General features: G+C 38.5%; 1 protein-coding gene and 1 pseudogene across 3 annotated transcripts in view; one reads left to right on the forward strand and one right to left on the reverse strand.

Annotated features, from left to right (window-relative positions):
- MET (MET proto-oncogene, receptor tyrosine kinase) overlaps nt 1-18244 on the forward strand; it is a 111797-nt gene that overhangs the window by 42496 nt on the left and 51057 nt on the right. For all 3 annotated transcript variants that reach the window (XM_060632960.3, XM_060632959.3, XM_078440234.2), the window contains exon 3: nt 10943-11134. In XM_060632960.3, coding sequence (XP_060488943.3) covers nt 10943-11134 — 192 coding nt within the window. The remainder of the gene's footprint in view (nt 1-10942; nt 11135-18244) is intronic.
- Nucleotides 13857-13968, reverse strand: LOC132680005 (U2 spliceosomal RNA; annotated as a pseudogene).

Raw genomic sequence — 18244 nt, forward strand, 5'->3', positions numbered from 1 at the left:
TCTGATACACAGTTCTGGTTGGGAACAAGGGAAGAAGATGAGTAAAGAGGCCCACTGCACAATGGTAAGATGGAAAAGAAGGATAAGAGGTGATGACAGTCATGGCGGGTTAGGATATAGACATGGGTTTAAACAAAATACTGGGGCACAATTGAGGAACTGTGGTTTCATCCATCTTTCACCTCAACTGGCCATCCTCTAAGACATTCATCAGCCTGTTTTATATTGAGCATGACACTGTTAGGCACATCAACAGACCACAGCTCTTATACTCTACAGAAAGAACTGCTTCTGTCTTACTGCTTAGTGCAGGGTAACTAGTGTTCTGTGTTTTGAGTATCTCTTACAATTCAATGAGTAAGCACATTAAAATTTGTTTTCTATTAACTAAATAGAGAAAAGGAGAAAAATTCTATACACTAAGCATTAAAATTTGCTTCACTTGGAACAGCTTTCTTTATGAATCACTCTGTCACTCCTGGCTGTGACTGAAGTGAGGTATGAAGGCTGCTAAGCCAAACCACATGGACTTGGTCTGTTTTAGATCTGATTCACCTTGGGAAATGATGATAAAGAAGGAAACATTTTAACACGTAGAATTCCAGAACCCCTATCATATTAGAATTCAGAGTCTTTTGAATCCTGGGGATACCTCGGAAGGTGGATATGTTTTTATTTTATTTATATGTAAATGCATTTTTATACATGTGTATACACATGTACATAAAATACATTCTGCTCCAAATATTTCTTCCCTCTTCACTAATCTACCTTCTGTCAAGACCTGTGTCAGCTTTGGCCTCTGCCATGAGCAAAGCTGTTTAAGCCCATACTTGATCTTATCTTTTTCCTAATCTTCTAGCATTACCACCTGTACCAGTGTTTTCAGAATGTATCTGTCAGTGATGTTCTTTGTGCTTTGCATTATTAGTTATTTTGTGTGTCTGCTCTGGCACGACTCATTTCACTTAAACCTCAAAGCAATTCTGTTAGATAGATGTGCATTTTTCCATTTTACCAGTGAAGAAGTGAGGCTTGGTGATCTAAGTATTCTCTCTAAGTTTGCGCAGTGGGTAAGGGCAAGGCCACTCCTGAGCCCATGCTCTTCTCCACTAGGCTAGGGTGGTTACCACTGGATATGACTAAGGCATTTGGGGAACCTTACTCTAAAAAGTTATGAAAGTGGAATTGAACAAAGACATTCTGGAATCAAGGAAATTAGATTCTGGGACGCCAAGTGTGAGATTTCCTTTAACTCTATAGAAACATTTTTAAGAATTGATAGATGGATGTAAACAATAAAATAAAAGGAAAAGTCAAAGATGACTGAGACGTCCTGAAGGGAGAGGGTGGCTATTGATGCCATATAGAAATAGGAAGCCAGAAGAGGGAATTAGTTTGGAAAGAAAAGCAGTGAGTTCAAATGTCATTAATGGCACATTCAAACTTGGCCTAAAGGCAGTTGCAGAGACAGGGCTAGTCCTCAGAAGAGAGAATGCCGCTGGGTGTGTGAAGTTAGATCATCCACGAGGCAGCGTCCATCACCTCGTGAATCACTACTGTCGAGCCAGCAGCGTGTTGGCCAGATGCATGGTTGTATTGCATTCAGGGCCATCTGAACACACAGGGCCAGAGATGATGCCCTTTCTCCCTTCCTGGAGACAAATCAGCTCTTCTTTAACTGCCCCCCCCCCCCAGCTTTGCTCCCCTGCTTGAGGTCTCTGGTTGTAATGAACTCCGTGGCTGTTGAAGCAGTGCAGTAGGATTACTTCATCAAGGGGAGTTTGTGGCAGCACAAGTATTAAGGAAGCATCTTTCTTTTAAAACTGTGGCTGAGCACAACATGAAGCTGAGTTGTCTTTGTAGCACAAAATGGTCACATTCTTAGCGTTCAACCACACCATCCTAACAGTCTGGCCTTGCATTAAGGACCCCAAAGAAAAGGTCCTGCTCTGGCAGAGAACTGACTTTTCTGCATTTTACAGACAATCAGGCTTCATGTTGACATCTTAGATATTTGAGTACAGACTCATAGAAGTTAAATATGTCTGAAAGCAACATAAGCAGACACTGAAGTTCAAAGCTCTGTGCCTCTGCCTGCAGTCCACAGCACCTCCCTCCCAGTCCCACAGAAGAGAGAACAGAAGGAGAGAACATGAATAAACAGAAGAGAGAACATGAATGAATTTAGAGAAATAAGTTATGTGCAATTCCTGAAATTAAAGCAGTTGAGTATTTAACCAGCTTTAAATACTCAAAGCTGAGTAAGAGGGACTATCTATTTTGAAATACATATCCCCCAGAAAACCACTATTATATGTCAATAGAATCTGTAGAAAAGGTGATTATTAGGGCGCCTGGGTGGCTCAGTCGGTTGAGCGTCCGACTTCACCTCAGGTCAGGATCTCGCAGTTTGTGAGTTCAAGCCCTGCATTGGGCTCTGTGCTGACAACTCAGAGCCTGGAGCCTGTTTCAGATTCTGTGTCTCCCTCTCTCTGCCCCTTCCCCACTCATGCTCTGTCTTTCTCTGTCTCTCAAAAATGAATAAACCTTTAAAAAAATTTTTTTAAAAGATGATTATGAATAAAATTTATATTAAAATGCTTCTGTTAGTTTCGTCATGTACAAGAAGGAGAGAAGGCTGGTATGAGTGAACTGGCAAAGATTTTATAAAATAGTACGTTTTTTTAAATCTAGCTGCAAGACTGATTTAAATTATCTATAGATGAGCTAAATCTGTCCTATAGATGAATTAAAGGAATCTCTATTTTAAGTATATCACATCCTTAATTATACAGAATTAAATGTAATTGCATATTCACTGCATGCATCATAATGTTAGTTAGGGAAAACAGTTTGAATCAAATACACTGAGGTATATAGCACTTCAGTGTTCATTTTATAAAAAAAATAGTATACGTCTGAGTCAGGTAAAAAAAAAAAATTTGGCCAAGTATTCATGAAAAGGTAAAGAATAAATTATTGTTTCAAGACTTACAAATTGTAGAGTGGTTCCTAATATTTAACCCTATGACAGTATATAAGCCCTTGAGTTAAGGAAGCAGGTTTGTAATAAGTTTTTTGTTTTTTTTTAAAGCAGAACAGGATGTTTACCATTGGTTCTCAGAGTGGATTTCATATTATTATTTTAGAAAAGGATGAACCTTGAGCAATTAAATGCTTTTCAAACTTCTTAAAAAATGGGCATATGTATCCAGAATCTTTTCATGTGTTGGAGTAGCCTAAGATGATTGGGGGACAGTGACTGTTTACTCATGACATCCTAAATATCCTGAGCAGTCATTTGTTCCAGCAGCAGGCCAATGGCAGCTTGGTAATTCCAAGCCTAGAGGAAGCTTTGGAAAGCCATCCACAGACCCACAGCATGGTAGAGCCAGAAGAGAACTTTGGATTAATTCCCTCAACCCCTTCCTTTACAGACAAACCTAGGTGGGGGGTGAAGACACTGCTGCTGTGTGACCTAAGTTTAATCCTTGCCCTGCAGCTGCTGGTCTTTTGACCATGCAGTGCCTCAGTTTCCTCCTAGGATTGTTATGAATTAATATTTGGAAAGTGCTTAGAACAGTGTCTGACGCATTATAAACACTCTGGACAAATGTTTTTTATATCAGCAAAGTAAAGCTCAGACTCAGAGAGATCAAGCTATTTGCCTAAGGTCATGCAACTCATCAAATCCCAGCTGGGTAGAACCAGTCCTGTGCTGTAGGCACGCACATTCTTTTTCAGTGTCCTTAGACCATCCCTAGAATGTGAGTTTGTCTCAGAAATATTGTAGGAGCCTATAAGTAAGGAGTATGATGCAGTTGGATTTGGATTTGAAATCAACAGCTAGGGTTCAAGCTCTGATATTTACTGACAACTCTCTAAACCTTAGTTTCTTCATCTGTAGAAATGTAATGATCATAACAAATCCAATTTACAGACCTACTGAGAGGATCAGATGAGATAGTGTACTTGGAAAACCATAACCTACTATGCAGATGATATTTAACATTACTGTGAGCTTCTGTGAGATGACAAAAGCCATGAGAATGTTTCAAATCTGCTTAGGATGTCAGGAAATTGGGGTAGGGAGAGTTTGTAGTAGGCTGTCTCCACTTTTTCACTTCGCATTTATTCATTGGTAATTCCAATGAATTAAATTACCAATTAAATGAATTCATTGGTAATTCATTTAAAATTTATTTTTGTTATATTCATATATGCAAAAGACTCATGTTCTCTTTATGTGTGTGTGTGTGTGTGCGCGCGCGCGCGTGTGTGCAGTAAAACAAATACTGAGTTCTCTACCACCAGGCTTAAAAAAGAGAATATCACCAAAGCCTCTAAGTCCCCTGTATGTCCCACCCCAGTCATATCCCTCTCCTTCCCAGAAAAGTAGGTAAACAGTGATTGCGAATTGTCTTTTCCTTGCCATTAGTTGCACTACATATGTGTATATGCCTAAACAATGTATTAAGTGAATTTTTTTTCCTGTTTCTTTTTCCCTCTTGACTCAGATATCTCAAGCTTTATGGCATCTACTTATACCCATATACTGTCCATCTTATTCTTTGTCACTATCTCCCTCCCAGTCCACTAAAACATAACTTCTGTCCTTCAACAGACTTCGCAAGGAGAGTCTTTAGAAAAGAGCCAGGCTTTAGGTTCACATGGCCAAGGAGAACGTATCACTGACTAGCAGAAGCTGAGACATCAGCTGCTAAAGCAAATGCAAGAATCCAAGAATGGGAAGGGTCTTGTGTCAGGATAGCCACTCTTAGATTCATTTGGTGTCCTAGATGTCACTTGACGTTTCACTTTAATGGAAAAAAGACTTAAGAACAAACTAAGGCAGGTGTGGATACCATAGTAGGGAGTGCGGGCTTTTCCTGCAATCCTTTGGGAAGCAACTAAGGTTTTGAAGAAGAGAGTGACCGCTCATAACTGCTTCAAGGCAGATGAGATGGAAGACAGGAAGGCCAATGAGGAAACACTAGCCTAGGGCAGGGGTGCAGGAGTGGCTGGAGGGCTATAGCCAGAGGTCAGAGGAATTGAGCAACTAGTTGGATGTGAGAAATGCTCAAGAGAGAGGCGTTGGTGTTGACTGAAATTTTAGAATTACCTGGGTGGAAACATGTTAATGTTCATAAACCAAAATAGGCAATAGAGAGGAAGATTTGAGAGCCAAGCTGATTAGAACAGCCCAAAATGCTAGTGGTCATCTTTATGCCACTATCCAGAAAAAAAATAATTAATTCCAGCCTTTCTCTCAGAAAAGCAATCAGGGGTGAGTGAATCCACATTTCATACTTTGAAGGGTGGTAGGTTTTTTACATGCTGATTGATAACTTTTGTTGAATGATTCCAACTTTTTGAGAGGTACAATTTCCCTGACTTTGAGTTTCTCATATTTAAAATGAGGAGCTGGGGTAAGATGGTCTCTAAGGCCCTTTCCGTTTTTGTAATTGTGCAATTCTTGGAACTTTGCCCAGAATAGTAAACAGTAGCAGAAGAAATTCATGAGGTTGAGAATCACAGAGAACTGAATTCTAATGACTGTTTCAGTTCTGATGCCAGTTCCAGCGTGAATCGGCCACTGTGGCCGCACCCTTGGCTGCTCTGAGTCTCCTACTCCTGAAAACTGAAAACCTTACAGGGCTGCGCATCGGCCTGCACGTAAAAATGCCCAACTCAGTGCCTGGCACAGTGTAGGTAGGTGCAGGGTAAAGACAGATATCCCCCATCCCTTCCTTTCTTCCTCCTTCCTTCCTTTGTTACCAAAAAGAGAGTTAGTCTGACTCTCCAACTAGTGCTGGGCTGAAACCTTTGTAGACTCTTCCTTGGTGCCCCAAAGCAGCTTTTACTAGAGAACTGCCTTCCACAAGCTATGCTCAGTTTTACGCCAAAGCACAGGGCCTCTTGGCTTTGAGGGAAACACGAGTGGCAAGGAGACCCCTGGCAGTAGATCTGTAGGTCTCCCATCTCCACCCAATCACTCCAAATGCTGTACCCAGGAACTGTATGTAAAGTTGTGAGAAGAAGCCTCCCCGTCTTCCCTGAACAAATGAGCAGCAAATACATTTCCTTTAAGGCACATAGTGACTCAGACTGAGATTTATGAGTAGAGAGCATTTTCCTACATTTGCAATGCTGAGAGCTTAAACCAGGGTTCCCTGAGAGTTAAAATTCTGTTCAAACTCAAAGACAACATGGGGCTCTGTAAGCTAGTTCCTGCCACCCTGACCCCAATCATTGAGTTTGTCAGGATTCTCAGAAGGAAGAGACAAGGAGTCGTCCCCTCTCCTGCACTGAATGCTGGAATGTTACTTTCTCCTAGAAGCTTGTGGCCCCAGTCCTTTCCTGCAGATCTCTGCTATGGAGAAAAATGAAAAAGAAAAAGGTTAGGAATCTGTGATTTATAAAATCTGAATGTCATTTGGATCTGACATGATATTTGTTTTTTTAGCTCCAAATTACATAATTTTTCAAGATCAAGGAGTTCTGTAGATCCTATTCCAGCATTGTGCAATGTTTTTATACTTAGGAATTTATTTGGGGGAGGGAGATAGAGACATAATACAGTTAGTCCTTGAGGAGGTACCATTTAGAGACCTTACTATTTCCTAAAGGAGAAACCTAAAAGTGTAAATATACGTGAATATACATAAATGTGAATTGAGTCAGGTGCAGAGTTCTACATTTATGCCTTACATGTGAGGAAACAGACATACAATTCAGAGTTCTGGTTGTGTTACTTTCCCTCCATTTAAAAAAGATTGAGGGGGCGCCTGGGTGGCTCAGTCGGTTAAGCGTCTGACTTCGGCTCAGGTCATGATCTTGCGGTCCGTGAGTTCGAGCCCCGCGTCGGGCTCTGTGCTGACAGCTCAGAGCCTGGAACCTGTTTCAGATTCTGTGTCTCCCTCTCTCTCTGCCCCTCCCCTGTTCATGCTCTGTCTCTCTCTGTCTCAAAAATAAATAAACGTTAAAAAAAAAATTAAAAAAAAAAAAAAAAGATTGAGGACTTCTTGCAGGTTTGCAGACACTCCGAGGCCCATCTCACTTCCGTTCTCCCACTGGCCCAGTTCAGCAAGCAGACAACAAAGCAAGCTGGGTAGGCAGATGGGCTTATCTCTGGGTACCTTGCAGATGCATTAATTTTTAAGGAAGCTATTATTAAATGCCTACTGTGTGCTGGGCACAATACAGGGCGGGATGATAAAAGATGAATAAGACCGTTTGGGGCATCTTGTTGATAGAAGCCTGCTACTAGTTTATAATCTAAGACTCTACTCCACATGCAGCAAATTGTTTTCATATTCCAATGAATCCATCATATCTCCACTAGGTCAAATTTGAGGCCTTAGGTTCCCAGGATGCCGTCTAGACATAGAAAAAAAGTAAGAACAAGCAAGAAAAGGAACAAAACAACCACAGATACTGACCCTGAAGAGCAGTCACTTCTGAAATGGAATACTTGAAATGCTCTTTGATTTAAAACTAGTCTTTGCTTCTTTAAGCAGTATCCCTTGGTTCTGACTATATCTGCAAAATGGATGATTGATCACCAATGGAAACTTAATTACCAATTAATCGGTTACTATTGAATTGCTGGTATGTCTCAGTTATCTGCTATTCCTCAGAGCAATCTATAGTACTTTAGTGAAGAAAAGCTTCTAATTAAATAGTGAAATAGTACTCATTAATATATCAAAATAAATGTCTAGAACCAGTACATTTCATTAATTATAAGAGTCAGCAGGTTTTGCATCTCTGAGACTCTTTGTTTGCTAATTTATTGCCACTTAAAATGAAGAAATATTTGTTGCTATATAAAACAGTATTGTAGATTATTTTTAACCATAAAAGTTAATAAGGATAACTGAATTTTTTATTTCACTTTGTTCTTAAACACTAAGTTGGTTTGAAATCTACTCTGACAGCTTTCTAATTATTATAAATATTTCTAATTATTATAAATATAATAGGACAATAATAGAGAATTCCTGATCTTCAAATAATTTTCCTTAACTTGAAACTACATACAAAAATCTGTAAAAATGAACTTTTTCTCTTTTTCTAACAAGTTAGACTTCATTTTCCTTGTTTATCCTCCTGCCTCCTGTTATCCGCCCTCCATTTACTAATTCCCAAATGTCTTATCAGTACAGTCAGGAGCCAGACACTCTATTCATTCCTCTTTTTTTTTTTAATTTTTTTTAACGTTTATTCATTTTTGAGAGACAGAGACAGAGCATGAGTGGGGGAGGGGTAGAAAGAGAGACAGGGAGGGAGACAGAATCTGAAGCAGGTTCCAGGGACTGAGCTGCTAGCACAGAGCCTGTTGCGGGGCTCGAACTCACAGACCATGAGGTCATGAGCTGAGCCGAAGTCGGATACTTAACCGACTAAGCCACCCAGGCACCCAGCCTTGTTTTTTTTAGCTTTTTTTTTTTCTAATGTTTATCTCTATTCATTTTTTATAAACTCTTTCCTGTACCTATTACTGAAAGAAAAAAAAAAAAGCTTTAGTAATATTAGTTTACATCTCCACACTCATTCCCTCTCTACTTATAATTGATTCATTTACTCATTCATTCACTTAATATTTATTAAAGATCTCTGTGTGATATTTCATCTACTACTAGCAATACCTTGGTGAACAAGCAGAGTCTCTGATGGCAGGGACTTCAGTCATAATCCACAAGCAAATAGTTACAGCTGTGAGTGCTATGACAAATAGGTAAAATGTATTATGACAGTCTGTAATAGAAGCATTTGACCTAGATATTAAGGTCAGGATAGGCCTCCTAAGGAAATGATGACGCACTAAGATCTGAAGGAGGCATAGCAGTTAATAAAATGAATGAAGGTGGAAGGATCACTCCAAGAAGAGGGGACAATATGTGCAAAGGCCCTGTAATGAGAGGACATATGGCATATTTGGAGAACTGACCAAAGGCCAGCTCCCTGGAGTACAGAGTGCAAAGGAGAACACAATGAGAATGATTCTGGAAAGTTCAGTAGGATCCAGATGATGAAGGGCTCATCAGACCATGTTAAAATTTTTGTCTTTTATCCTAAGAACAGTAGGGGGACATTCAGTGTTTTAAAAAGAGTGATGTGATGAGATTTGTGTTTTATGGGGGGAAAAAAATCTGGCTGCAGTGTAGAGAATGGACCTGGAAAGAGATTGGGTGAGATCAGATGTGGCAGGTCCAGTTTGGAAGCCATTGTAGTAGTTCAGGAAAGGGAGGGGATAGCTTGAATAAGGGTTGAAGTATGGAGGCAGAGAAAACTGGATGGACCCAGGAGATATTTAGAAACTGCAACTGATGAAAATAAGTGATCGACTGTACATGGGGAGGAATCAGGGATGGCACCTAGATTTATGACTTGTGCATCTGGAGGAATGATAGAACCATCCATTAGGGTGTGTGGTATCATCAGATCAGGCATGAGGGAAAATGATGGTTTCTACTTTGATTGTGTTGAACCTGAGGTCTTGGAGACATCTGAGTGTGTATTTCATAGGCAATTTGATATATGCATGGTCAGCTCAGAGGAGAGGATAGGGTGGAGGTACAAATGTGTGTCAATTAAATGGCAATAGACATCATGGGAGAGACAGAGGTTGCCTACAGAGAGTGTGAAGAGTGAGGAGAGGAGCAGCCTTAGGATGGATCCTTGAGAAACCCTGACGTAGATGGCCCTACACCAGAGACCAAATGTTGCAGTGTAAGAAGTAGAAGGAAAATCAGGATACTGAAGTGTCAAGGTGAAGGAAGGGATCCACAGTGCTTAACTGACATATATAATTGAACAATATTTTTAAAATTTTGCACTTGAGCCTAAAAGATAAATACCTGATTGAGTGGTAATTGCCTTTTAGTAAGTTAACTATTGCAGCATTTGATGCATGGTTTCTACATTTTTTTGAGCCTTTTACCATAATAATGACAAATACTTCAGTGGGATTTTCTGGGTGCTGGGTTCTATGGTAAAAGATGTCTGTAAATTAGCTCATTTAACTTTTATAACAGCTATGCAAGGTTGGTACATTTCTATAAGTCTCTTGATTTTCCTGGGAGACTGAAATGAATAACCTGAATTTCACAAACACATAGAGGCTATAGGGTCTGTGTAAGGCAAATAAGCATGACAGACTAGGATTTGATGCAGAACTTGAGTCTGGGGTCTGTGTTCCACTGCCTCCTGGTGAATTATCTATCAGCCACCACCCCCCTACCACCTCACTGCACACAAAGGCACACATTTTAAATTTTATTTTAAAATTGTATTTTAAAATATATAATGTATTATGTATGACTCTAACATTTATTATTATTCCAGTTGAAATCCATCTCATTGGACTTGCCTGCTAGAAGCACTGCCTTTTTATTTTTTTAATATTTATTTATTTTTGAGAGAGACAGAGTCTGAGCTGGGGAGGGACAGAGAGAGATGGAGACACAGGATCCAAAGTAGGCTCCAGACTCTGAGCATTCAGCACAGAGCCTGACGCGGGGCTTGAACCCACAAACCGTGAGAACATGACCTGAGCTGAAGTCGGACACTTAACCAACTGAGCCACCCAGGCTAGAAGCAATACCTTTATGCCCAGGACTGGGACATCTATAGTTTTGTTTTTCTTTTATTAGCACCACTAAGTTCCATTTTTATGTATGTACATATTCAACCATGGTGCAAACTGTGATAGTAAGGTTTACCCCAGTTAAAGTCTATATACACATAGCAGCACCTACCAGTACTGGAGCCATGTAGGTCACTAGAATAATTTCTGCCTGTCTGGGGCTCTTTGTTTATTTGCATGGTTATCCTTGCTATTCTACTCTGAGCTCTGAAAAGACACACTGAAAAGTTTCTTACCAGCTTGTTCGCATCTGACTGACATTAATTCTATGACCATATTTTATTCCAGACACTTTTGAGAAATTCATCAGGCTGTGAAGTGCGCAGTGATGAATATCGAACGGAGTTTACCACAGCTTTGCAGCGAGTTGACTTATTCATGGGCCAATTCAACCAAGTCCTCTTAACATCTATATCCACCTTCATTAAAGGAGACCTCACCATTGCTAATCTTGGGACGTCAGAGGGTCGCTTTATGCAGGTAAATGTTTTCTGAGAGTGGCTGTGGCTGTTTTACTTGGTATTGTTCAATTAGTTTGGTTTTGTTTTTACAGAAGGTATTTACAGATATTGTAAAGTGAAAATCACAGTAAAAGCTAGAGACACAGACTGAAAGCCAGACAATGAAGCCTGGTCCACTCTTTATGAAGTATATAGCCTATTTTTTTGTTAAGTTCTTGAAGCTTTCAGTTTAAATGTGGTTGCTTTAATTTTCTTGCCCAGAATGGTTTAGAATTTTGTTTGCTGTTGTTTTTTTTTTCCATTCATGATTTCTGTCACATGATTGGAAAATAAAATGAAACAATTAAAGCACTTCCAGGCGATGTTTTCCTATTTCAAGGGAAGCTACGGATCAAAGGAGAGCTATTGTGTGAACCGTGTGTCTCCATGAGAAGAAACATTCACATCATTGAGAAATATTGGCAGGAGTTAGGAAGGGACGTTATCATCAGGATCCCATTGTAACTCCAGCTCTCCTGATTCTGCAAAAGGATGGGGTCAGACACAAAGAAGTTCATATACTGGGGGGAGAAAAATCTGGACTTTATTAATAAATGATTTTAATGGATAGCAACAGTATTTCTATAAGTGAAAATTCACATTTCAGACTTGCAATTGTTGTGTTTCCAGAAAACAAGAATCATAGCACTTTGCAGAAATTAAAATGCTCTTGTGTTGAATCTGTTTTCTTTAATAGTAATTGAGTAGTGTTTTCAACATGAGTTCTTAGTAGGATCTTGATTAATGCAGAATGACCAGGGTATCTATGGAAATGTTGACTTTTTACAAAGAGTAGAAATTTCTTCTAAAGAGAGATTCTTATTTCATAATAATCTGATGTAATTAACATCCTAATCAGACAGTGACTTCTGGTAAGCCAATTGAGGACAATGATGTTTTCCTATGACTTGCCCATCTGTACATATTCTATCTGTATTCTTTTACAAAATATATCTTTTAAAATTACCATTGTTGTTAATAGTGGTATGGATATCGGTCATTGCCATATTTTAAATCATGTTTTTCTTACACTAGTTGGATATATTGGAATTTTGTCAAAGTCATAAAATGTAAATAAAACCTTCCTAGCTCAAAACTAATCATATATATCCTCTTATCTAAATGTTTCCACACTTGGTCTCCCCTCCTCCCACTGCTTCTAATTACTATACTTTTTCTCCCCTCCCCTTTCTCCCAGCCCAGTGTTCTTATTTACCCACCTCAGATCAGTTAGTTCTGTCTTAACTCCTCAAAATCTGAAGAGTATAATCTCAGTCCCCTTCTGCATGCACTCTGAAGTATTTGAGTTATGGTCATATCTATTATCCTTGTAAAATATGTAATTCTGTGTTTAAATGTGTTTTTAATTGACACTGATATTATTCTGCAGAATTCCAAAAAAAAAAATTGAAGGAGGATGAAAGAATCTTGCATCTGTTGAATTCCTAAGGTGTTCACTATGTTGACTTGTTATCTTTATTTTTTCTTTCTTTTTGTTCTAAATTGTTTATTACCTCATTCATCCAGTTTCATATTAATAAGCTTTCTATAGTCACTTTAGGTCTGATACTTTTTTTACATCAAAAGGTTCCTGGCCTATTTCCAGATTCTAAAGTTCTAATAAAATCCCATTTTTAGATAGATCACTTTAATAACTGAGTAAATTCTGCTGTGTGACAGATTTTACCACCTAAGTGATATGTCATACATCAGTCTCATTGTGACAGAAATGCTGTGACACGTGTTTTATTCTTATCTCCCAGCATTTTCATAAAAGAAGCAATATTATGCCCATTATCTGTGCATCCAAAACATTAAAGAGGAAAATAAGTAAGTAGATACTTATTTTATGGAAAGTGCTGATATCACTGATTTTTTTTAAACCGTGTGGTTCTTAATTCATCAGATATGCACTGAGAACTTACTAACTTTGCTCTACTAGGCAAATACGTGAAGCAAAGGAAGCAGTGACACAGAACCTGCCTTTAAGGAACTAAAATTTTAGTATGGGAGATAAGAACACGTACCTGATATCAAGACAGCAAGACAAAGACATACAGACAAAGGGCTATTGAGACCCACATATAGGATTCATTTCTCTGACACTTGTCCAAGAGAATTCCAGTCCCTTAAATTTTATGTAAATAAACCTAAAGCATTTGAAGGATCAAACAGTCAACATCACTGAAATCCAGTTTGTTTACAGCAAATAATGTTGGGGGAGGAGTCCAGCGGCAGCAAAGACCTAGGGAACTTCTAGCTTAAGCTAGCCAAGTAGTAACTGTGGACCAAGTTCTGTAAATGTTTTGACTGCGTTAAAGTGCTAAATCTCGGGCCAGGCCTAATTTTCCTACAACTTGTGTTTTAGTAATACTGTGGATTTTCTGTTATAAAATAGAATGGACATAATTTTTTTTCCAAAGGCAGGTGCCATATATGAAAAGGAACAGAAAAATGACTTTTACTTCCTTCCTACCCTGAAGCCTAAAGGCAGAGTTGCTTTGCAAATGTTTTCTCTCATGAATTTGCAGCTGTTTCTGCCTTTCCTATTGTGCTTATGTTCAGCTCTGGCTGGGAATACAAGCTTCAGCCCCAGCTGTTGGGTGCAAAGTGAATCAGGTATTTCACAGTGGTTATTTGGTTAGAAAGAATTATATTGTTTAGCTAACAATATCGTATGTATGGAAGAGAGGACATGTTTGACATGTTTCTAACATTTAAACATGTGTGACTTATCTCATACAGGTGCAGATATATCTAAACTGATAAGAACAGATACTACACTTGATCTTAGCCAAAAGGCCGAGAAGCGATGATATATCTAAATATACTGATGTGCACATGTATTAGAGTCTTTCTGTAGCACCAATTCAACATAGATACAAATTTCTAAAATAGTTTTTATTTGTGTGATCACCTTCTTGGGATACTTAGAAGTAAAATAGTATGATAAGTATTATTCAAGATAGTATAAGTGAACAGTGAGAATGGGGCTTCTTACAAATTTTATATGGGGAAGGGATGTTGAAAAGAACAAGGCTTGAGAACATTAGCACAATGTGCAGGGCTACGTGGGAGAGGGAGGACCGTTACTCATGAAGATCACAGGACTATTCACAGGGATTGCCCACATCTCCCCTTCTGAGCTCCTCATCTAATCAGCTTGCAAAAATAATGCTTGCTTGATTTACATCAAAATTATATATATATATATATAATTTTTTTAAAGCTCTCATATAAGGCCTTTAATCTCTAGATGCAAGGCATTGCTATTAAAATATTTGTGCCTGACTGTCAGGCCAGAGAGAGTGAGTATATCGGGTGGGTTGGGGGGAGGAAGGCACTTTCAATACTTTATAAGTTCAGTTCCACAAACATTCACTAGGCAGCTACCTTGTCTGTATACAGTGGCCACTGCCTGGGCACTGTCACAGCTGTCCCTTGGTTCTTTGGCATCATCCTTACTCTTCTCCCATCCCCTTTTCCCCTCTCCCTGATTCTTTGAGGCTGTTCCCACTCATCACCCCTATTCTCTTGTGCCTCTTAACTGGACTAGTTGGATCATAAGCAAGAAAGTTAAAAAGACAGAGGGATCACCTAAAAAGACATCCTTTGCTTGTGATCATTACTTATGATCATTACTTAAAGGATTATGTTAGTAATCAGTAAACTTAAAAATAATTACACACTTCCAGTAAGAAGAATCAATTCATCTATTGACATCCTGTCTTCAAATTCTTTCAGTTCCTGTACCACCATCATGGTATGTCAATGCTTTTTGTTGGAAGCCTGTAGCATACATTATCTTTGGGATTACTGCTATTTTAGAGTAACAAATGAATGATATGAGCATCCAGCAGAGACCCAGGCAAATAAACAACATTTCTCTTTAGGGATTGTTGATTTACTGGTCTCCTTTATAAAATGCTCAGATAAAATATCATCTGTCCTTGTTTTTAATGTGTACATCATTGATTTAATTATATCCCTAAATAATGGTAGATTTGGTATATTTCTTTTTATTAAATGTTTATTTATTTATTTTGAGAGAGAGCACGAGCTGGGGAGGGGGAGAGAGAGAGGGAGATAAAGAATCCCAAGCAGGCTCCATGCTGTCAGTACAGAGCCCAATGCAGGGCTTAATCCCACAAACCGTGAGATCATTACCTGAAATGAAATCAAGAATCAGATGCTTAACTGACTGAGCCACCCAGGTGCCCCTGATTTGGTATATTTCTTTAGGAGAAAATATATTCATGAATTGTGAGGCTTCTTTTGTTTGAAAGAGAACCCATTATAAATAATAATTTCAGACTTCTATCTATAACTAAAATTTAAACCTAGGGCATGTATATCTCCTAAAATGAATTCATGCATGCTCTTGAAATACATATATCTTATACACTATTATATGCATAGAAAATTAAAACATAAATATTTGAAACCCTGAGAAAATGGTAAGCTTTTGTTTGTTTTGTTTTTTGGTAGTAAGAAATAACTAGGATTTCTTGTTTGGGTGCTTTATTGACAGAGTAGAAACACATTTTAAAACATGAAGTATACGAATCAGTAGGTTTTTTTTAACTTTTATCACTTCTAAAATTCAAAAACAGATATACTCTGTGTATAGATTGACAGATCCTACAATTACTGTATTTGGAGTATTGATTTGAAAGTACTGATTAATTTTTTTTTTTATATTTTCTAGTCTTTTTGGTTTTTAGTTGCTTGATATTTTTTACAGAAGTCTCAATCTGGTTTTGACTCATTTCAACTCACAATGATTCATTTTAAAAAATTTAAACACACACCCACATCAGTGGTGCAGCAATAAGGAAAATTATTGTGCTGTTTGTGTATACCTGGCTTTTGTAGTATCAAGTTGGTGTAGAAGCACTCATGCCCATTTACCAAAAAGAATAAAGGAAAGAAAGAACACAGTAACGCTTCATTTAATTCATCTCTTACCACCTGGTACTTTGTCTTACGACTTTTATTTCTTGAGCTGTCAGCACCAATCAGCAATTTCTGTTTCTCGTGTTGTTGTTGTTTGTTGGGGTTTTTTTTTTTTTCCATTCCAGAAAACTAGATGTTTACCTTGATTGAAATAAATGGTTCCACTCTTCATATCTGAATTCTTGCTATAGAAACACCAATTTCTCTCACATACTGAAGAAGATAGTAAACCTAAAGCAGGTGTCTGAACCAGTTCAGGCTACTTTAACAAATTTCCCATAGACCTGGTGGCTTAAACAGCAAATATTTATCTCTTACAGTTCAGGAGGCTAGGAAGTTCAAGGTCAAGATACAGCAGATCTGGTTTCTGGTGAGAATCTGATTCCTGGTTCATAAATGGCTGTTCTTGCTGTATCTTCACATGGTGGAAAGAGGGAAAGAGAGCTCTCTGAGGTCCCTTTTATAAGGACACTAATCTCATTTGTGAGGACTCTGTCCTAATGACCTAATTGCCTCCCAAAGGCCCCACCTACTTACACCATCACATTGGAGGTTAAGATTTCAACATCTGAATTTTAGGTGGGCACAAACATCCAGTCTGTTGCAGTAAGCAAGAAGCAAGAAGCATTAGAAGCCATACGTTGAAAATGCAAATTGAACTGTTGGAGGTTATGTAAATATCTGAAACGTCTAAAAACCTTACCCCTTCATCAAGACTTAAGTGAGTTTCTTATTTCAGGCCATTCATATATTTAGGCAATAGATATACCTTTAGGACCTACTATGTGCCCAATCCTGTATTGGGAACTACAGTTAAAGCAGATCCACTCTAGATCCATAAGGTCACACCCAGTTACAACCCAGGCTGTTTATTAATGGTGTCATCTCCTCTCACATTTTTTTCTTTCAATTCACATTTTTTTCTCATTGAGTTTCAAACTCCAACAATTTGCATCATCTTTCATGACAAATGAAGTTTTCCTCATTCCCTAACAAAAGTCCTCTATTTTTCTTTGTTTTTAAATTAGAAATCAGTCTAGATGTTATCACAGGTTCCATTCAGTTCTATTTGCCTAGAAATTGAACTGTATATATTCTGTTCTTACAAAAGGAAAATTTACTTTGATCCTCAATTAGTATATGTGCTGCCAAAGCGAGCGCTACTTTGATCTTCAAAAAGCAGTGGGGCCCAGGGTGCCTGGATGTCTCAGTTGGTTAAGTGTCCAACTCTTGATTTCAGCTCAGGTCATGATCTCACTGTTCGTGAGTTCAAGCCCTGTATCAGGCTCTGCACTGATAGTGTGGAACCTGCTTGGGATTCTCTCTCTCTCTCTCTCTCTCTCTCTCTCTCTCTCTGCCCATCTCCTGCTTGTGTGCATTCTCTCTCTCTCTCTCTCTCTCTCTCTCTCAAAATAAAATAAACTTTAAAAAAAAAAAAAGGCAATAGGGTCCAGGGAGTGTGCTGCATCTCCCACTCTGATTCTTCTAGTGAAAATCCACTTTTATTCCATTTTTTACCCCTTTCCCATCTCCAGCCTCTCTAGGACCTTGTTGTACAGAAGTCCAGTCTGATCCTGAGGGGATATTTAGGACACAGGTTGGGAGGCTAAGCAAGTGATACCCAGGTTCTCAGTCTTGGGCAGGAGGAATGGTGGGAGACTGTACATCTCGAGAAGTAAGCTTGCCTTTTACTTAATTTAAGCAAACATTTGGCAGAGAAATGCAAACCAAAATCACAATGAAGGATGACTTCACACAACTATGGGTTGGCTATAAATAATCAAGAAAATGGAAAATAACAAATGTCAGTGAAGTTGTGGAAAAATTAAAACCCTCATACATTGTTGGTGGGAATGTAGAATTGTGCACACCTATGGAAAATGGTATGGCAGTTCTTCAAAAAGTTAAATATAGAGTTATTGTAAATCTGACATTTCTGCTCCTAAGTATATACCTGAGAAATGAAAATATATGTTCTCACAAAAAGTTGTATATGAATGTTGATAGTAGCATTGTTCACAATAGCCGAAAATGGAAACAGCCCAAATGTCCCATCAGCTGCAAATGCATAAATAAAACATGGTATATCCATATAATGGAATATTATTCAGCAATAAAAAGGAATGAAGTACTG

This window comes from Panthera onca, chromosome A2, assembly GCF_046562875.1.
Source record: "Panthera onca isolate mPanOnc1 chromosome A2, mPanOnc1 haplotype 2, whole genome shotgun sequence".
Taxonomy (NCBI): Eukaryota; Metazoa; Chordata; class Mammalia; order Carnivora; family Felidae; genus Panthera; species Panthera onca.